Here is a 22,905-nt window from a genome sequence, read left to right on the forward strand (position 1 = left end):
TCAGCTTATGCAGTTATTTCGAAATCGATCCATTGCCCGGATGCTAGTCAAATCTTTTTACAGTGTCTTATTTAAATATCTGAAGAAGCGTGTTCGATATCCAGTAGAAACGAAGATCGATTTATATTAGGCCCTTCCTGTATTAAATCTTTTGAGAAAAATTTCAGTTGGGTGATGAGAAATTTCATGAATTTGGAGACGATCTAGGTGTAATTTTCGTCACCATAATCAAAATGACACGATTCACAAACAACTTGAAGCTTAATAATGTGGTAGGATCTATAAATATACTGTACAGTAGACATGAGGATTGATTTGTAAATGTTCTTTACAAATTAATTCTTTTGCAGCTTAATTCTTTGGTCAAAAATGTGAGTTTAGTAATGAGCATTTTCACAAGTTATATGTAATTTTCGTCACCATAATCAAAATGATACGATTCACCCCAACTTGAAGCTTAATAATGTGGTACGATCTATAAATATGCTGTTCAGTAGACATGAGGATTGATTTGTAAATGCTCTTTACAAATTAATTATTTTACAAGTTAATTCTTTGGTCAAAAATGTCAGTTTGGTAATCAGCATTTTCACAAGTTAGGTGTAATTTTCGTCACCATAATCAAAATGATATGATTCACCCCAACTTGAAGCTTAATAATGTGGTACGATCTATAAATATGCTGTTCAGTACACATGAGGATTGATTTGTAAATGCTCTTTACAAATTACTTCTTTTACAAGTTAATTCTTTGGTCAAAAATGTGAGTTTGGTAATGAGCATTTTCACAAGTTAGGTGTAATTTTCGTCACCATTATCAAAATGATGCGATTCACCCCAACTTGAAGCTTAATAACGTGGTACGATCTATAAATACGCTGTTCAGTAGATATGAGGATTGATTTGTAATTGTTCTTTACAAATTAATTCTTTTACAAGTTAATTCTTTGGTCAAAAATGTGAGTTTGGTAATCAGCATTTTCACAAGTTAGGTGTAATTTTCGTCACCATTATCAAAATGATGCGATTCACCCCAACTTGAAGCTTAATAACGTGGTACGATCTATAAATACGCTGTTCAGTAGATATGAGGATTGATTTGTAATTGTTCTTTACAAATTAATTCTTTGGTCAGAAATGTGAATTTGGTGATGAGCATTTTCTCAAGTTAGGTGTAATTTTCGTCACCTGAAAACCAAACAAAACGACGAAATTCACTCCAATATGTAACTTAAAAGTGGGGAACAGCACTATGAATATGCAATCCAATAAATATAAAGATTGATTTATATGTGCACTTAATGCAAGTTAATTCTTTTGTCAAAGATCTGAGTTTAGAGATGAGCTATTTCACAAATTAAGTGATGTTTCAGGTATTATTTTTGTCACTTGAAAATTAATGAAAACGATGAGATTTTCCCCAACTTGTAACTTAAAAATGGTGTATAATTCTATTAAAATGTAATCCTGTACTTAAATCCTTGCTCAAAGATCTGATTTGGTGATGAGCTATTTCACAAATTAAGTAACGTTTCAAGTATTATTTTCGTCACTTGAAAACTAATGAAAACGATGAGATTTTCCCCAACTTGTAACTTAAAAATGGTGTATAATTCTATTAAAATGTAATCCTGTACTTAAATCCTTGCTCAAAGATCTGATTTGGTGATGAGCTATTTCACAAATTAAGTAACGTTTCAAGTATTATTTTCGTCACTTGAAAACTAATGAAAACGATGAGATTTTCCCCAACTTGTAACTTAAAAATGGTGTATAATTCTATTAAAATGTAATCCTGTACTTAAATCCTTGCTCAAAGATCTGATTTGGTGATGAGCTATTTCACAAATTAAGTAACGTTTCAAGTATTATTTTCGTCACTTGAAAACTAATGAAAACGATGAGATTTTCCCCAACTTGTAACTTAAAAATGGTGTATAATTCTATTAAAATGTAATCCTGTACTTAAATCCTTGCTCAAAGATCTGATTTGGTGATGAGCTATTTCACAAATTAAGTAACGTTTCAAGTATTATTTTCGTCACTTGAAAACTAATGAAAACGATGAGATTTTCCCCAACTTGTAACTTAAAAATGGTGTATAATTCTATTAAAATGTAATCCTGTACTTAAATCCTTGCTCAAAGATCTGATTTGGTGATGAGCTATTTCACAAATTAAGTAACGTTTCAAGTATTATTTTCGTCACTTGAAAACTAATGAAAACGATGAGATTTTCCCCAACTTGTAACTTAAAAATGGTGTATAATTCTATTAAAATGTAATCCTGTACTTAAATCCTTGCTCAAAGATCTGATTTGGTGATGAGCTATTTCACAAATTAAGTAACGTTTCAAGTATTATTTTCGTCACTTGAAAACTAATGAAAACGATGAGATTTTCCCCAACTTGTAACTTAAAAATGGTGTATAATTCTATTAAAATGTAATCCTGTACTTAAATCCTTGCTCAAAGATCTGATTTGGTGATGAGCTATTTCACAAATTAAGTAACGTTTCAAGTATTATTTTCGTCACTTGAAAACTAATGAAAACGATGAGATTTTCCCCAACTTGTAACTTAAAAATGGTGTATAATTCTATTAAAATGTAATCCTGTACTTAAATCCTTGCTCAAAGATCTGATTTGGTGATGAGCTATTTCACAAATTAAGTAACGTTTCAAGTATTATTTTCGTCACTTGAAAACTAATGAAAACGATGAGATTTTCCCCAACTTGTAACTTAAAAATGGTGTATAATTCTATTAAAATGTAATCCTGTACTTAAATCCTTGCTCAAAGATCTGATTTGGTGATGAGCTATTTCACAAATTAAGTAACGTTTCAAGTATTATTTTCGTCACTTGAAAACTAATGAAAACGATGAGATTTTCCCCAACTTGTAACTTAAAAATGGTGTATAATTCTATTAAAATGTAATCCTGTACTTAAATCCTTGCTCAAAGATCTGATTTGGTGATGAGCTATTTCACAAATTAAGTAACGTTTCAAGTATTATTTTCGTCACTTGAAAACTAATGAAAACGATGAGATTTTCCCCAACTTGTAACTTAAAAATGGTGTATAATTCTATTAAAATGTAATCCTGTACTTAAATCCTTGCTCAAAGATCTGATTTGGTGATGAGCTATTTCACAAATTAAGTAACGTTTCAAGTATTATTTTCGTCACTTGAAAACTAATGAAAACGATGAGATTTTCCCCAACTTGTAACTTAAAAATGGTGTATAATTCTATTAAAATGTAATCCTGTACTTAAATCCTTGCTCAAAGATCTGATTTGGTGATGAGCTATTTCACAAATTAAGTAACGTTTCAAGTATTATTTTCGTCACTTGAAAACTAATGAAAACGATGAGATTTTCCCCAACTTGTAACTTAAAAATGGTGTATAATTCTATTAAAATGTAATCCTGTACTTAAATCCTTGCTCAAAGATCTGATTTGGTGATGAGCTATTTCACAAATTAAGTAACGTTTCAAGTATTATTTTCGTCACTTGAAAACTAATGAAAACGATGAGATTTTCCCCAACTTGTAACTTAAAAATGGTGTATAATTCTATTAAAATGTAATCCTGTACTTAAATCCTTGCTCAAAGATCTGATTTGGTGATGAGCTATTTCACAAATTAAGTAACGTTTCAAGTATTATTTTCGTCACTTGAAAACTAATGAAAACGATGAGATTTTCCCCAACTTGTAACTTAAAAATGGTGTATAATTCTATTAAAATGTAATCCTGTACTTAAATCCTTGCTCAAAGATCTGATTTGGTGATGAGCTATTTCACAAATTAAGTAACGTTTCAAGTATTATTTTCGTCACTTGAAAACTAATGAAAACGATGAGATTTTCCCCAACTTGTAACTTAAAAATGGTGTATAATTCTATTAAAATGTAATCCTGTACTTAAATCCTTGCTCAAAGATCTGATTTGGTGATGAGCTATTTCACAAATTAAGTAACGTTTCAAGTATTATTTTCGTCACTTGAAAACTAATGAAAACGATGAGATTTTCCCCAACTTGTAACTTAAAAATGGTGTATAATTCTATTAAAATGTAATCCTGTACTTAAATCCTTGCTCAAAGATCTGATTTGGTGATGAGCTATTTCACAAATTAAGTAACGTTTCAAGTATTATTTTCGTCACTTGAAAACTAATGAAAACGATGAGATTTTCCCCAACTTGTAACTTAAAAATGGTGTATAATTCTATTAAAATGTAATCCTGTACTTAAATCCTTGCTCAAAGATCTGATTTGGTGATGAGCTATTTCACAAATTAAGTAACGTTTCAAGTATTATTTTCGTCACTTGAAAACTAATGAAAACGATGAGATTTTCCCCAACTTGTAACTTAAAAATGGTGTATAATTCTATTAAAATGTAATCCTGTACTTAAATCCTTGCTCAAAGATCTGATTTGGTGATGAGCTATTTCACAAATTAAGTAACGTTTCAAGTATTATTTTCGTCACTTGAAAACTAATGAAAACGATGAGATTTTCCCCAACTTGTAACTTAAAAATGGTGTATAATTCTATTAAAATGTAATCCTGTACTTAAATCCTTGCTCAAAGATCTGATTTGGTGATGAGCATTCCACAAATTAGGTGGAATTAATTTCAGGTATAGTTTTTATCACTTGAATAATCAGAAAGACAAGATTCGCTCCAACGTGTAGCTTTAAAATGCGGTATAGTTTTTATCAGTGAAGAAATTCTGATATGCAGAACTTCAGAGAAAAAAAAACTATTCTCCGAAAAGATTATAAACTTCTGTTCAGTGAATTCTTAATGTTATTCAGCAGTTGCTGCAATATGGCTAAATTGACAACTTTTGTCAATTCAGTCATACTGTATCGTTTATTATTTATCGGTTTCAATCGAGAATGAAGAATTTTCTCGAAAATAAACGAATGGATTTATATCTCGTTCTATACCTGCATTATGAAACGATTGTTTATTTTCGAGGTAATTAGACTCAGAAGTGTGTGAAATTCAAAGAGTTTTCAAAACTATGCGACCTGATTTTTATTGATTGCTACTGCATTTTGTGTCCCCGAAAGCAAATTATTGTAAGGTATGAACATAAATTAACAAGGTCTGTAGCTAGTTTTATGGTTTCATTGTATAAAGAAAAACATCCTGCAAAATTATCAAACAATCCAATAATTCTAAATCGGCGAACACTAGAGAAATAAAATTGTTAATTGAAAGTAGAATCAGTAGATATTTACAATTTTTATTTTCTGCGTTTTGAGTAAGACACCATGGATGCATGGTGATAATGCCATCGTGCACTGATCGAATTTTACTCAACAGTTCCTGAATGGTGCCATTCTGGATCTTTCTGTTGAAAGAGACGGCGGTTACTCAAAATATTCAATCTTTAAGAATCATAGAATAATAAATAATAAACGGTTTCGATCATGACAATTTCTGAGGAACAATTTTGTTCTCCTTATGTTAAAATGTAGAATATATTACGAATATAAAGGCCTGAGCAGCGTCTTATGGACAAAGTTATTTCCCGATAAGGCAAAACATTTTCTTGTGCATTTGATAGTTAGAAGTTTGGCCAATTGAAATAGACAACGGTGAGACAACTTCCAGACAATTCCGATCTTTTGTCATTGGATTTCTAGCCGTTTGGATGAATGCGTTTATTTGGAAAGTATTCCTTATGATAAAAAGCTGAATAGAATATATAACAAGCTCAAATGAACAACAACAAGCTCAAATGAATAACAAAAAGTTTAAATGAACAACAACAAGCTCAAGTATTTGTATGTTTAATATATTAACAGGCATACAATGATAAAATTCAAGAATTTTCCGAATGTGCAGTCAGATCTTTTAAAAGAATATTGCTTCTGAGCAATATAGCAAAGGAATAACATTTCTAAAAAAACCAAGAATCAATTCTTCTATCTAAAAGGATAATCAGTTCTATGCATCAAAAATTGTCCTCCTTAATGTTTAACCACAATAGATCTAGGGCAGATTTTACTCAACGACTTTACTCTCACAATAGGGCTCTCAGATTTTACTTCACTGCAGGTATTAGAACTACTCTCTCTGATTTTTCTCTGACTTTTGCGGTTTTATTTTTCAACTTAAAAGGGGCTCTGTAGACCATTAGTAAGCTTGTTTTTGGGTTCACAGGGTTGTAGACTTTTGAATAGGCCTTGTAAACGTTAAATCTCACGTCGTTAGCCAAACATCTCAAACTAGTATGATACAGAAGCTTAAAGAGAGTGCACCAATTCAGATGTTGTTCTTGTCATACGGGGTTCGTCTCAGAATAGCCCTTATGTTACTTCGTAAAGTGAATCTATTATAACTAAACTACATTTTCCCATATGAGTGCTTGTAACGACATCTGCCTAAGTATCTAGAGATCACGATGGTCTAGTGGTAAAATATCAGTTTGGAAATAGGACTCCAGATTTATAAAACCATTGTATAATTAAGATAGTCGAAAACTAATATTCACTATGTACTGAAATTTTGTTATGGGAAAGTCGGTTCAGATATCATTCTCGTCATCAGACCATGGTTCAGAGTTAAAAGTTCTGTCACAAAATAGTCTCTCATGTTGCTTCTGAACCAGTTATAAATGCAGCTAAACTGAGAAAATCCAAAATGCCGATTACAATGATTAAGTAATTGAAGTTAGAAGAAGCAATGGATTTATTACTCTGATTTTTTCCTTAAAAAATTATGATTCCCCTTTTTACTGGAAATAACATAAACTCAATTCAGAGAATAATATAAAATAACTCGAATTACCTTGGGTAAAGGATATTTTTCTTTTATGGTGTTTCTTTTACGTTTCAAAATAAAAAGCGGTTCTTTTTCTTTTTTCTCGTTAGAGACAGAATGAAGCAGCAAAATGTTACTTGTTTTTAATTAGTGGAATTTAAAACTTTCCATCTTTCATTACAAATTATTTAGAAATAAAACCCCAGTGAATTTACAACAGTTACTTCAACAGGCGTTAACAATGCACACGTTCTAAGATAATTATTCCTTTGACACGCAGATTAATTCCATCTCAGAAATACCACATTTTTTATTTAATCAAAGGGAAATGTAATATGACTCAATTTAGGAAAAGACATTTTTAAACACACACCCACTCGACACCCAATCTCTCATCATGTCAAAATATGAGAATGAATTTTACCTTGGAAACGTTTTATTTCTTTCGTAATCATATTTTTTTAAATTTTTCCTTGAAGAAAAATCTTCTTTCGTGTATTTTACTTTGAAAATTGTTCCATTATTTTTTTTCTTCTGTTTCACTTGTGTGGCAACTGAATTTAATTTTTAGAATGGATTATTAGCTGAAGCGATATGTAACGTAAATTAAGAGATGCTTTCATAAATGTAGCGCAGTTGTTTAAAGACTGTTTTACATCTTTAATTTGGAAACTCTGGAGAATCGAATAATTAATCGAGTGTTTGTTTCCCTTCCTTTTGCTTTAATTTTTTTTTTCTTAATTTTCCCTTTCTTTTCCTTTTATTAAAACATCTTATCTCTAAGTGTCAACACAGTACTTCAGCGTTTTAATTAATGACAGTGGAAATGTGGGAAGGGAATTAGTTTTTAATTGATGTTTTAACATGCAGATAACTAGAATTTCTGTTAAAATTGTTTTACTCGCTAGTCATGTTATGAGAATGTATAATGTGAATCTTTATCTTCATTACTAATGATAAATGATTTTGTGCGTCTGTGTGCGTGTGTATGCCTGCATCTGTGTATATGTGCATTTGTATGTATGCGTGCATGTGTGTGTGCCTGCATCTGTGTGTATATGTATGCGTGCATGTGTATGTGTATGCGTGCATGTGTATGTGTATGCGTGCATGTGTATGTGCCTGCGTCTATGTGTATGTGTATTCGTATGTATGCGCGCGTGCGTGCGTGTGTGTGCGCCTGCATCTGTATGTATGTGTATTCGTATGTATGTATGCATGTGTGTGTGCCTGCATCTGTGTGTATGTGTATGCGTGCATGTGTGTGTGTTCCTGCATCTGTGTGCATGTGTGTGTGCCTGCGCCTGTGTGTATGTGTATTCGTATGTATGCGTGCATGTGTGTGTGCCTGCGTCTGTGTGTATGTGTATTCGTATGCATGCGTGTATGTGTGTGTGCCTGCATCTGTGTGCATGTGTATGTGCCTGCATCTGTGTGTATGTGTATTCTTATGTATGCGTGTGTGTGTGTGCGCCTGCGTCTGTGTGTATGTGTATTCGTATGTATGCTGCGCGCACGTGTGTGTGTGCTTGCACCTATAGGACAGATCATTTGACTTAGAGCTACCAAATTTGGTTCAGATATACTTTGGAATGAGAATATGAACCTCGGTATCCCTTTTTCAAAATATAATTAGGATGTTAACTTATAACAAATTAAGCTAGATTTTTACATTCTACACAATAATTCCAAAAATATTACCACATGAAATTTATTTTCATACAATTTGAATTTGAAAAATTGCCGTTTTCTTGATATTTGGCATGCAAATACTCCCGGAATTTTGATAATTTTGAGAAAAATGTTTGTTGCGTAATTTTCATCTATACATTTCTTTCTCGCATTGTAACTTAAACCGTTCTTCAAATTCTTCCTTAGTTCTTTAAATAATTAATCACATGATTTTCCTCCGTTTCTGAGAGCAAAGAATGAAAAACTCTGCATGTCATGTGATCAGTTACAATGAGGAACCAGACATTGTATTCAATTACATTACCAAAAACTAGTGGAAGTGTTCTTCCCCAAACTTTCTCGCTTATATTCTAAGAACAATGTGATTCCAGAGAACGCCTTACATAGCATTTTCGTACAATAGATACGAAATATTCTTTGACGTAAATTTAGCACTTCTGCTGAATTTATTATGTCATCCTTGGAGAGTAATTTGGCGATTAATTCCTCGCATGCGATGAATAGCATCGAAAAAATCGAATCTGTGCATTAAAAACATTTTTCCTAACTGATTGAAACCAAAATTTGATGAAGAACTATACCCGTAGACAAAAAATAACATACCAAATTTGATGCATTTAAGTCATTACGTCTTTGAATTATCGCTTTTATATATTTCTGAAAGTACAGACCGACAGATGGTCAATCCCTTTTTGGATGTAGCTCAAAATTTGATTGGTTTAGTTCAGTTATATTAACATTCCGTTTTAAAGCAACAGTAGTTCTGTTTTAGGACGGATCTCATAATTTTGAACCACGCTCAGATGACGAAGACGTCAACTGAGCATGCACCTACTTCTCCGCATCACAGCAGCGGGAGTACATTTGGCCCGGACGGATTTAACGTGCACCAGACCCGCTTACATGACGGTGTTTCGGTGGAATCGGGTCTCGAACTTGAAACCCTCCGGTTTCGAAGCCGAGGCCTTGCCACCACGGCCCCAACATTTGATAGATGTTTAGACTATATTGTATCGAGTTTTATCTATCTAGATCTCTTCATTTTATAGCTATCGCGTTAAATTATAATCGAACAGCTGGACAGACAGCCATCCTCTGAACGGAATTTGTCCAGAATTTGATAGAAATCTACAAATTTGGTATAAATACCATATATCAAATTTTGTCCTTGCAGCTCAAAACGCCTTTGAGCTACCATTTTCACAGACAGACAGACCTATTTCCAAAAATGTGTTTTTGTGTTTAACTTTAAACTTTAAATGTGTTTTAAACTTTATAATTTATATTCTTTCGTTTATATATTATTACTGAACTAACAACTAAAACTGCATTATTCTACCAGAAAACATGCAATATGTGAAGTAAAAGACAATCGAAATTTGCAAAAATACAGCACTAGCAAAAATCGCACGCAGATATCTAATTGGTAATTAAATAACAGCAATTGTACAATAGTTAACAGAGCGCAGCTAGAGAGCTCACTCCCTGATCAATACTTTAAAGAGAAACTTCATGCTAGTGTTAGCACTTCCGCTTATGTAATCTTCGTTATAGGATCTAGAATTTCCTTAGAATTATTTTCTGATATCGGTTCTTAATAGAGATATCGCCATAGCTATTATTTTAAAGCCTTGGTTTTATCGCTTAAGTGGCCTAACGGTTGCTAAATTTATTTCAAGGCCAGTGGTCATTGATCTGAAATATTTTGAGCTTCCTTAAGATATATTTATAAATCTTTTTTTTTCTGTATGAGACTATCTGTGCAGGGAAATAGCATTAAATATTTTGGGCAATTTATTAAATTATCATTTTGAGTCATAATGTTGTATCTTTCCAAATGAAAACAGAAAATGCATTTTTGCTATGGCATTTGAAATATTTCCTCCTTTTAAATCCTGCTCTGCACTATCATTCATATTTGCGCCATTAATATTTTTTGCCTTATCTTAAAGATTTTGTGGTAAGTCATGGCTTAGAAACTTAAATTAGTGTAAAATCAATCGTGTAAACTGCTCTGATACAAGTTACATTGTCAAGGATTACATTGATATAGGTTGTATGTTTGGAAAAAAGGAACCGACCCAAATATCAACCCTCGTCATCAAATCACAGTTCACATGTATGAAATCCATCCAAATTCTTTCCCATTATGTTCAACAACAGAAGTAACTAAACTAAATTAAAAGTCATTGGATGGATATTAATAACTGATGGTAACTTGATTCAGGAAAAAACACCAGGGTGTCTCTTAAAAATTAACCTTTCTTTTTTCTGAACTGATTCAGGTAGAAAAAGGGACAAGATTCAGAGACAAATGGAACAAAGTTTGTGAAGTATGAACTTACAAATTAATCTAAGCTAAATCATTTACAAGAAATTTTTATCATGCGGAATACAGCACCTGACGTCGTCCAAACTTTCTCTCGAATCCCCGATTCTTACTATATCAAAATAGTTATTTTTCTTTTTGCTAGATGGCGCAGTTATTACACTTATATGGAAAGTTAGATCTGAATTTTGCTTTTTCTCTTTAAATAAAATAAATTCTAATACATACTATTTCAACAATCATTGTACCTTTTGTATGCTTGTATAAAATCTTCCGATGTGTTTTTATTTTTTCTTGGAACATCATTTACTTTGCTTTTTTGGGCAGTTACTTCAGTTGGTAAACCTTGTGTTACAGCTAGTTACTGGAAGAAAAGAAATCACCATATTTAAAAAAATGCTGATGAAAAAAAAAAAAAAAGGTTTTTAACTTTAACCGATATTTTTTTCCCTATTTGCATGTTTTTGAAATATTTTTTTTCCTTTTTCGTATATATATATATATATATATATATATATATATATATATATATATATATATATATATATATAAAATATAATAATCGTAAAAAAATTCGAACTCAAGCTTTTGACTGATCTCTCGTTTCAGTCCAACCTGAGTTCGAAAAATACATCTTTTGAAAATGTCCGTCTGTCTATCTGTGGCACAAAAACGCTTCAAAATAGACCATTGAAATTTCATATACGGTCTTTACTCCAAATGTTCAGATTTCTATCAAATTTTGAGTAAACTCTGTTTAGAAGATGTCCGTCTGTCCGGCTGTTTGGATTTAATTTAACACGATAATTACAAAACGGAGAAAGCTAGTTAGACACATTTCGGCGCACAGATATAACATGTATTATGTAAACACCTGTCAAATTTTGAGTCAAATCCAACTACGGGTTGACCGTCTGTCGGTCTGTCATTTCAGAAGCATGTAAGTGCGATAATTCAAAAATGACTTAAATATATCAAATTTGGTATTGGATTTTGTGACTACAAATGCAATTTTGTATCAAATTTTTGCTTTAATCGGTTGGGAAAAACATATCTCAAATACAAATTCGATTTTCGGATACCATTAACCATGAGAGTAATCAATCACCAAATAACTCACTAATTATGATATGATTGATTTAGTAACCAAGTCGCCAAGATTTAGTCGCCAAAAAAGCATTTTGCAACTATTATACGCTAGCGCCATGCAAGGCATTCTCTGGCGCTTATTAAAGGGTATGCGAGAAAGTTTTAGGGAGACTACTCCTACACGTTTAATTTAAAAATTGTCTATTCGCCGCTGAAAAAAGAGACGATCAATTATAACTTCATTTTAATTGATGGAATCAGAAACTCTTTGTCTTTCATCTTGCATTATAATTTCGAAGACATCATCCCACTCATATAAGAATAGGAAGGCTCTAAGATAATTAATCTTATGATAGGCTCATTCTATATGTTATTTAATACCACCTTTCGCATTTAATTAAAGAGAAATGAAAAATGATTTATTTTCGGAAAGATCATTTTTAAACACCCACTAACGCGAAATTCTATCTTCCATCTTGTGAGAGAAAAATTAAGTAAATAAAAAGAAAAAAAGAAGAGGGATTTTATCCAAGATACAAATATTTATTTCCTCTAGAATCGGTTTTAATTTTTCCATCAGGAGAACTCATATTTCCCTTGTTTTACTTCGAAAATTGTTCCATTAATTTTTTTCTGCCTCAGCTGTCTCATAACCGAATTCAATTTATAAAACGGAATATTAACTGAAGCGAAATGTTATACAAACAGGAAGACATTTTCACAAACATTGCACAATTGTTTGAAGAGTGCTTTACCTGCTTAATTTGGCAACTTTGGAAAATACAAGAACTAATCGAGTGTATTTGCTTCTTTCCTTTATCTTTTTTTTTCATGTCTTTCTCTTAATCTTCTTTTTTTTCATGTTTATTTCTATATGTCAACGCTTTAATTCGACGTTTTAATTAAAAGTATATCATGTGTACTAGTGGGACTGTAAAAAGGGAATTAGGTTTTGATGGACGTTTTTAATATGGACATAAAAAAAATTCTCTCAAAATATTTTACTCTCTAAAAGGTTCAATATTTCGTGAGATTATACGATGTAAATGTGTGTTCAAGTAATTGCATATTTAACAGTTAAATATTTGAAGGCTTAAACATACTTATAAGTTTCCCACACATTATATCTTTTCACATAACAATGTTTTATACCGATAAAATTTTATTCCTTTTTTTATTTTCTCGTATACGTATTATGGAGAAATTATAGTAATCTTAAACAAATTTAAATCGAGATTTTGATAAATCTCCACGTTTTAGATATCTCTGATCGAAAAACGCATTATTGGGAAATGTCTGTTTGTCCGCCGGTCTGTGACAAAGATACATCAAAATATATGGTAAGGTCTTCGAAAATAAAGTAACACGATAATTACAAAACGAAGAAATCCAGATAGATAAAATTCGTTGCACCTTTTTAACCCTTTAAACGGCCATTTTTTTCTAGTCATATTATGTTAAAATATTTTTAGGCTTGAAATTAGATTAAGAAAAGGGATTCATTTAGCTTATTAGACAAATTTAATTTGATTAATTAATAATTTGGTTAATTAATAATTAAGTAACAAATCAAGACACATCGTTCTGTGTAAGATAAAGAACTAAAGCATCTACGTTTCTGTCTTTCTAAAAAAATGTGTCAGAACTTATGCCAACCTACATAATTTCATACAAAGATTAATAAATTTGGTGGGAAGCATACTTCCCACGGCCCTAGAAAGGTTTAACATGCATAACACCTATATAGTAAACACCTATCAAATTTTTGGTCCAATCCAATGGGAAGTTGATCTTCTGTCGGTATTTAATTCCATAAACATGTAAACGCGATAAATCAAAAACGGAAATATTTAAATACATCAAATTTGGTATGGGATTTTGTAACCTCGAGTGTAGTTTTGGGTCAATTTTTTTGTATCAATCGAGTGGGAGAAACGTATCTTAAACACAAAATCGATTTTCTGTTATTATCAACCGCATGACAGGGATTAATCGCCAAATAACTCGCCAAGGATGACACGATAGATTCAGTAAAAGTGCTAAGCTCACGCCAAAGGCTAATAATAATTAATTTTTATGTTAACTAATTATTAACTTAACGTAACTATTTTATACCAGCTCTGTGCAAGGCATTCCACTTTTATTACGAGAACATTTTGTGTTAAAACACCCAATGGTTTCTATTTCTTAGGCATGAAGCTTTCGCAAGATGGATAATACAAATGTATTAAAGATAAGTTCCTTTCGTGCCTCTTCTTTTCAGTTCTTTTCTTTACCCCCTATCGTGGCAAGATTGCTTTTTTGAAGAAAAGAAAAAAAATGTATATAGGTAGCTTCTTTACGCTATAAAAAACATCAAAAAATAAATAAAACAATCGTGTAATAAAAATCGTTTAATAAAACTAAGTTAAAAATTATTTTATAGTGGTAGTACATTTTTATAAAGTTGTATGTATGGTATACTATACAAAAAGAACATAAGGGTTAAGACGAAGGTATCAAATCATTGTTTTGAGTTCTAGTCTGGGGCATTTCCAATGAAAAAGTTGCTCAGCATTTTCTCATTTTTTAAAAAGATTTAAATACTTTTCGTTCAAGATTATATGCACAACGATGCATATTATTACCAATAGTTGACTCATAGGAAATAATCGGCGTTAGAAATTTAACAAAATAAAACACAAAAGACGTTCGGATAAAAATTAATGAAATATATATAATATAAATGTATTTTTAAAAATTAAGTTATCTTGTAGAAACATTGATTTTTCTTTCTGCAAATTTTTCTTATATCTCTCAATCTAAAGTAACATATTGTTGTGTTCGTCAGACAATAGAAAGAAGCAAAGTAATTATTAGCATATATAATAAACAAAATTAAAAACTCAAGCATTTCTCGCCGCAAATTTAAAAATTGATGATATATCTTGGAAAACGTGAAAATAGACAATATCTAAATAATTAATTTGCTGTTATACACATGAATTTCATTTCCACATGCTTTCTAACGTCATCTTTCTCGTTTAATTAAAGAAAAATTATAGCAACATTCCTTTCTTAAGAGTACATTTTTAAAAACAAACCGAATCTTGTGTTCAGGAAATAAAGTAAAAATAATAGAAATGAGATAATTTTATTTTGGAAAAAAATATTCATTCTTTCTATAATCATTCTTAATTTTACCTCAAAGAAAATTCTATTTTCGCTTATTTTACTTTGAAAATTGTTCTATTAATTTTTTTTCTGCCTCACTTGGGTAGTAATTGAATTTTATTTATGAAATACGTTATTAACTGAAGCGAAATGCAACACAGATGGAAGCACATTTCATAAATGTAGCACAATTGTTTAAAGGATATTTTACTTATTTAATTTGGAAAGTCTCTCGAATGGAATAACTAATCAAATGTTTGCTTCCATTTCGTTCACCTTTATTTTTTTTTTTTCTTATGACTTTTTTTGAACATCGGCTATTTCCAGATGTCATTATTATCGTTCGAAGCATTAATTAAAACTGTCTTGTTTACTAATAGGACATAAACAGTGAATTATGTTTTGATAGAATTTTTAATAAAGAGATCACAAAAAATTTCTATCACAATAGTTTTACTTGTTGAAAGACAAGATTATCTCCTCGGAGTACATATTATAAATGTTCAATCAAATTACGGTATGTTAGCCATTTATTTGATTATATTTATGAATTGATGAAAAATATGTTATGATGAAGAAACTTATTCTCACAGTTTCATTTTCTAAGTCATCTTACTCAACCCTTTCTAGGGGCGTGGGAAGTATGCTTTCCACCAAATTTATCAATATTTGTATGAAATTATGTAGGTTGGCATCAGTTCTGACACATTTTTTTAGAAAGACAGAAACTTAGATGCTTTAGTTCTTTATCTCACACAAAATGATGTGTCTTGGTTTGTCACTTAATTATTAATTAACAAAATTAATTAATGAATCAAATTAAATGTATCTAATAAGCTCAATGAATCCCTTTTCTTATTCTGATTTCAAGCCTAAAAATATTTTAACATAATACGACTAAAAAAAATGGCCCTTTAAAGGGTTAAAGAATTAAGCTTAAATATTGAAATTTTTTTATTGTTTACAATCTTACCATTTTTTTTCATAGATTTACACAATATTTTTAAAGACAAAATATTTCTTATATGTTGGTGTAATAAATATCTCATAAGTTTGCAATTAGATACATATCAGCATTAAGCTTCAAAATTCATAAATAGATATTAGGCAAACGCATTGTCAACATTTAAAATAAATTCATAAAGTAAAAATAATTATGAGAGATATGAAAAATGATTTGAGCTTTTCTAATTGACTAGAATTGAGTAAATTGATTGAAAAACATTACTTGAAACGTTTAGTTAAGAATAACTAAATAATATTTTACATTTAGAAATATCTTATTTTATTTTAATAAACTTTGAAGTTTGGAACTAGAAAATAGCGCATTCGAAACTATTTTCTTGAAATTTCGCTGATATAATGCTGTTTAATTATTTTGAGGCTCAATCTTCTACTGAATCTACAGTAGAATCTGTAGAAGAATTATTGCCTCAGATATCGTCCTCATCATCTGATTACATATGCCGGCATCCTGGCATAGAGGTAGCGCGTCTTCCTCGTGATCTGGGCGTCCTGGGTTTGAATCCCGGTTCAGGCATGGTTGTTCTTCATCTGTGTTCTATCTGTGAGGTGTGTGAATGTGCCTCCCTGTAAAAAGGGGTTGTGCAAGTGAATGTGTGTGAGTTTCATGAGCTAGAAGTCCGACTTCTGCTCTCGGTTGCTCAGGGGTCTTTATCCTCAGAAGCTACTATCATCATCTGATTACATCTCCTACAATGCTTGCTTAGCTATTTTAGAGTTCGGTTTAGAAGTAATACTGGACTTTAGTGAAACGAATTTTGCAATTTTAATTCTTGGTCTGATTATGAGGACGATACTGAATCAACATCGTTTCCAAACTTCTGCATCTCACTAATCAGAAAACAGTTGGCCCATTATATCAGGTTTCAAAAAGTAAACAACGAAAAATTTGTAATAATTGGGTTTCGAAACTGAAATCCTCTCCTTTAAAGCTGATATTTTACCACTAGGTGACCGGAGCACTTTAATAATTTGAAAACTTGTTACGTGCTCATAAAACAGTGCAAATCTTTTTTTTTTTCCCCTTCTAATTTTTTTTTTAATTTTTCTAATTTGTAATTTAATTTTTTTTATGATTGTATTACATAAGATATCATGAAAACTTATATTCTCAAAATATAAAAATGTAGATCTCGTAAATTTAAAATTGAGGATTTAATGAACATAAATTAAATTAGACATCATCAAATGCGAATCATCAATGCAGGTAGTTGGAGAAGGTATGATTTCATACAAAATTTTTCTCCTTTTAAAATTTATAAATTTTTATAGTTATTGACGCAATACTCATGCATCAATTATTGCATTTTTCATATATTTATGTATGATTCTGCTTATTTGTACACATATTTTTTTTAAACTTTCGTTCACTTTGTATTGGATGCTATTCGTCACTAGCCACCAGTTTGTGCATCGAGTATATTGGTTATATTTAATTTCAGTTAAATCGTTTAGATATAACTACATTGTGCGTGATTCCTTCAAATTGTCAGAAATCTGTTTAAATTTCTGATTAATAATGGAATCTAGTGTTGGGAATTAAGCAAAATTTTTTTAAAAAAAATTATCAAAATTCACACGACTATTAAATTGATAGCATTAAAAAATGTTTAAATTTTGAAACAGTGTAAAATTCATACTGAATATAATAATATTTTCGGAAGTTGTTGCAAAAATCCCCAAAATTCAGCTTGCTTTTCAGTTACTTAAAATTATATTTAAAATTTAAAAAAATGCTCTTAGTTGCACATTTTTATCCTCCAAGGTGTATATATGCCAAATTTAATAGCTGTATTTTGAAATGTTTAGCATGCTTTCTAGAAAACTACCCATTTTCTTAAGCTTCAAACTATGGCTTGCAGAGCATCTTAAATTCTTAAAACTAAAATAATACTCCAAGCATTTTAGAATTCCATCAGCTTGTTTATTCTTTCAACATAACAGCATATATTACAAATCATTGCCAGATTCCAAAAGGTTTACAATGGATCATCAGCTATTATACAAAAAAAATAGACGAAATAATATTAATAAAATATGTTTATCAAAGAAAAATCGTTTGCTTTTACTTTTTAATAATATTTTAACAAAATAAAAGTAGTAGCAGTTATAAAATGTCTGAAAAGGAATCGTCTGCTAAATGTCTATTAACAGATTTAGATTATATTTACCAAACAGAAATGGCATAAAATTCATATTTTTGGTCATTATTGCGAGAAACACCAAAATTAAACTTAATTTTTAATTAATTAAAATTATATTTATATTTTTTTTAAATGTTTCGAGTTGCCCATTCTCACCGTCTGAGGTATACATGAGCTAAATTTGATAGCTTTAGGTCAAATGACCTGTAGAGCGCCAATATGCACACTAACTCAACAGACATTCCTATTTATTAGTAGCAGAGATTTAGTTATTTATTCAGTTGAAATTATATTAGACTTAATTAGTAACAAGAAAGAATTATCTGCATAAGAATTAATAAAATGAAAAATACAACTAAAGAAATAAAAAGGGATAACCGTTGTGCATTAAATAACTTAGTAAAAATGTTTCATTTTTTTTCTGTGAATATTCATCTACGATTCCAAACTATAAGATATTGTTTTGCTTACAATAAATTGAGAGAAGGAGCATATTTTTATTTTAGTATATAAAATTTAAAATAGTTTACCTTTCATAGGGAATAAGAGAAGGATTTAATATATGAAATCATTAAATTCTGAGAAATACTCCACCTCGGGTAACAATAACAAATTGTTAAAATAATATAAATATAAATGACATCTGTTTAATTCCATTTTTGTATATTATCTTACACCAGCTTCCCCATTTAATTAAAGAGAAATATAATACCACCATTTTTAAATCCATACAAACCCGAAATTCTCATCTTTTAATAGAAAGCTAGAAAAATAATCACAGGAGAAATGTTCTGTTTGAAACCAACATTTATTGATTCTATAATTATTTTTAATCTTTCCTTATCAAAATTTCATCTTCCACTTGCCTCATTTTGAAAATAATTCCATTATTTTTTCTCTCTCTACGTTATGTGGCAAGTAAATTTAATTTATGAAATGAGTTATTAACTGAAGCGAAATGCTAGCTAGATCGAAGCATATTTTCTGAAATGTAACACAATTATTTGAAGAATGTTTTACCTGTTTAATTTGGAAACATCGGAGACTGGAATAACTAATCGAGTGTTTGGTTCCCTTCTTCCCACCTTTATCTTTTCGTATTTCTTGTTTTACTTTTGATTAGTTCATACATTTTCTTTCTAATTCTTTCAACTTTAATTTTGTCTTTAAAATTTTAATTGAAATTACTTTGTGCTCTAGAATAAGGGTATTTATTGATTGGTGAATCACGTATTGAACAATGTTTCAATAGAGAAATAACTAAAATTATCTTTCAAAATTCTTTAATGCGATAAAAGTTAGATTATCTCAGGAGATAATACAATCACTGCGTCCTTAAAACATATGTATTTGAAATAATCGTCAAAAACACGCGAATTTCTAATGAATTTTTAACTAATCATTAAGAGAGAGACTTTATAAGTTTTAAAGGCTTTATGTTTATTCTTAATAAAAGATGTTTTAGAGAATTGAATAATTTAATTAATTTTTTGTGTAGCTTGTCTCCATTTATTTATCCGGTGGTTATAAATACTTCGAATTGAATGCATTATTTCTTTCTTTTAAGCACTATTGGAGACATTTTGATGAATATAATTGTATTGTTTAAATTAATGAAGAGCAATTATTATTATTATTATCAATTTATTTTTATTTGCATTTTAAATATTTATTTCCTGTTTAATCTGCATTTCCATATTATTCAATGCTAGCATTTTTTTTTGTAATTAACAAAAATAATGAACTAAATAATTTTAATAATTGACTAAAATTGCTCAATTATTTCATTTTTGATCTGGAGAATTAAAAAAATTAAGCATTTATTCGTAATAATAAATTAACAACTGAGTTTAAATTATTATTTTACTGTTTTATCTTGTTTTCCTCTCACTTTTTTCAAATAGAATTGAAAAAGAAAGAAAAAAAAAACAGAAGAAAAATCAGGAAATGTTAGATTAATATTTCTTTGTTTTATCGTTTCATTTAATTCCCTTAATGACTGAACCAACTCTTTTTTCGTTCCCCGTTTCATTTCAAAAGAAAATTATTTGTATTTATTTAATATTGTTTTGATCACGCATGGACAAAATATTCTCAAAAACAGCATCAAATGAAAGAAGAGGGGTGTGATCTCCTAAAAAATGTCTCGCATACTCTCTAATAAACTAATCATGAAAGGAAAGCCTTGCTTGACATTGGCATACAGTAGTTACGAAATATTAAATTTTGGCACGTATTTGACAGTTTACTGGATCTGTCTTGTCATCCTTGGCGAGTTTTGGGGGATAAATCCCTGGTATTCAGTTAATAGTATCCAAAAATCGAATTTATGTTTTCGATACGTTTTTCTCAACCTATTAGAACAAAGATTTAGCACAAAACTGCAATTATAGTCATAAAATTCTATACAGAATTTGATGCATTTAAGTCATTGGGTTTTCAAATGATCGCGTTTACATTTTCTGAAAGTATAGACAGACAGACAATCGACCCGTTATTGAATCTGGCTAAAATTTGACAAGTGTCTACATTATAGATTTTATATCTGTGTACCGAATCTTATCTATCTAGTTCCCTTCGTTTTGTAGTTATCGTATTATATATTATTATATCGTGTTATATACTTATATTCGAGAGGCCGGATAGACGAAGTTCCTCTAAATAGATTTTACTCAAAATTTGCTAGAAATCTGCACATTTGGTGCAAAGACCGTACACCAAATTTCATTCATTTAGCTCAAAGCCTTATCTGAGTTATCTTTATCACAGACAAGCAGACGTGCGTTTTCCAGAAATGTGTTTTTTTCCAACTGAGGGAGGTCTAAAACGTGGAGATTCGTCAAAATGTCGAGTTAGAAATTTTTGACGATTACTCTAAGCTACGTTTTCGAGAAAGCAAAAAGACCGGGGTTTACTTATTTTAAAAGCTAACTTTTCTAATTGAAAACTATAACATCATAATATTAAGGTATTCAAGAAGTTAAAAGATATTTAGCTACAAACTATAAAAAAATTTAAGAGAAAAACATGATTAAAATATAATGTAACAACAATAAATAAATGAGGTGTGATATAGGTTGTATTTTTGTGATATTCATGACAGATATTCATGACAGAAAATATTTGGTTTATGTTTGAGACGATATGTTAAAGTGGAAGAGTGGTTAATTTTAATGAATAACATTTATTTTCTTTCAGATTGTGCCTGCACTTTCTTGCTGCTTCGTCCAGCCTCCTGTCCAGCGCTCTGTTTGCGGTCCATCCTATTCACACAGAGGCCGTAGGTAGCTATAGCACACTCTCTCGAATTTTCCACTGTCTAGCACTAACAAAACCATACGATACTGCCTTGACATAATAAATATCAATAAATCAAACTCATAATAACATAAAACAAAACTATTAAAAATAATTTTAAATTTATATGTTTATTTTTTCTTTGTGATAATGATATTGTTTGATGAAATAGGCAATAAAACCTAAATAAATTTAGAAAATAAAATATAACAAATAATGGAAGAAGCGTTAAAGAGAGAGAAACTGAAATTAAAAAGTTTCTTGCAAACGATGCTATTAGAATATAAATTACATAAAAATAATTTTCATAATTCTATGTTCTCTAATTTGGCTGTTTGCCATATCGGCAAGAAAATAAAATTTCTCCAACGGATCAGTAACGAGGATCGATCTTTGAATTTATCAGGAAGCTAATTAACTAAAAATAAATAAAAGAAGGTATTTCGCTGGTTTTATATTAAATTTAAGAGAAATATTGGAATGAAGACCTAAATACAAAACTGAATTTTTGAAACACAAAATTTCCGATCAGAAATTTAGGTTACAAATTTTTCCGTAAAATAATTATTTTTCAAAACCTTTTTTTAAATTCAGTACATTATGTCAAGAGTACAAAGTAAAAATTTTTCTATTTTTTTCTGTAATCGTTTGAAACTACACTACTTTCAAATGCTTGTGAAAAACATACAAAGCAACTTAAAGTAGTAAATGAAGTCTTTTACATTACATTTTAAAATGTGGGTTTCGAGAGGCATTGCGTCATAATTACAATCACTTGTATGGTATATTTCAGAGATATAAAAATGATGTTTTGCATATATAGATACAAAAACTTCCCATTATAAAGTACTGATAAAAGTTTAAAATAATTTAGGTCTATTTATTGTGTGTGTGTGTGTGTGTGTGTGTGTGTGTGTGTGTGTGTGTGTGTGTGTGTGTGTGTGTGTGTGTGTGTGTGTGTGTGTGTGTGTGTGTGTGTGTGTGTGTGTGTGTGTGTGTGTGTGTGTGTGTGTGTGTGTGTGTGTGTGTGTGTGTGTGTGTAGCGATAATAACTAGATCTAGAGTTATTAAACTTTTATAGAATAGATAAAATAGAATAAATTTTATATATAGATATAGAATAAAAGGCATCCAAAATATTCAGGAAGATTTTGGATGCAAGATGTATTTAAAAAATATTTTCATACAAAAATTGTTTTATATCACTTTAAAATTACAAAAAAAAATATCTTCTGATTGGTATAATCGATTTTTATACTATCTTCTACTAATTTTAGAAAAAATTAAATATTTTTATGAAATTTGCAACAATACTTTTCATTGTTGTAATGAAAATGAAACTTTTTCTTTGTTTTCCAAAAAATCCTTTCCTCTGTTTATAAAA

At 30.0% G+C, this 22,905-nt stretch overlaps 2 protein-coding genes across 2 annotated transcripts in view; one reads left to right on the plus strand and one right to left on the minus strand.

The window, feature by feature from the left end:
* LOC129976590 (uncharacterized) overlaps positions 1–22,905 on the minus strand; it is a 466,684-nt gene that overhangs the window by 390,051 nt on the left and 53,728 nt on the right. The window lies entirely within an intron of this gene.
* LOC129976583 (protein O-mannosyl-transferase Tmtc3-like) overlaps positions 1–22,905 on the plus strand; it is a 274,929-nt gene that overhangs the window by 144,790 nt on the left and 107,234 nt on the right. Inside the window, exon 5 of the mRNA XM_056090223.1 lies at positions 21,423–21,504. Within this exon, the coding sequence (XP_055946198.1) occupies positions 21,423–21,504 (82 nt within the window). The remainder of the gene's footprint in view (positions 1–21,422; positions 21,505–22,905) is intronic.

Source organism: Argiope bruennichi, chromosome 7 (assembly GCF_947563725.1).
Source record: "Argiope bruennichi chromosome 7, qqArgBrue1.1, whole genome shotgun sequence".
Classification (NCBI taxonomy): domain Eukaryota; kingdom Metazoa; phylum Arthropoda; class Arachnida; order Araneae; family Araneidae; genus Argiope; species Argiope bruennichi.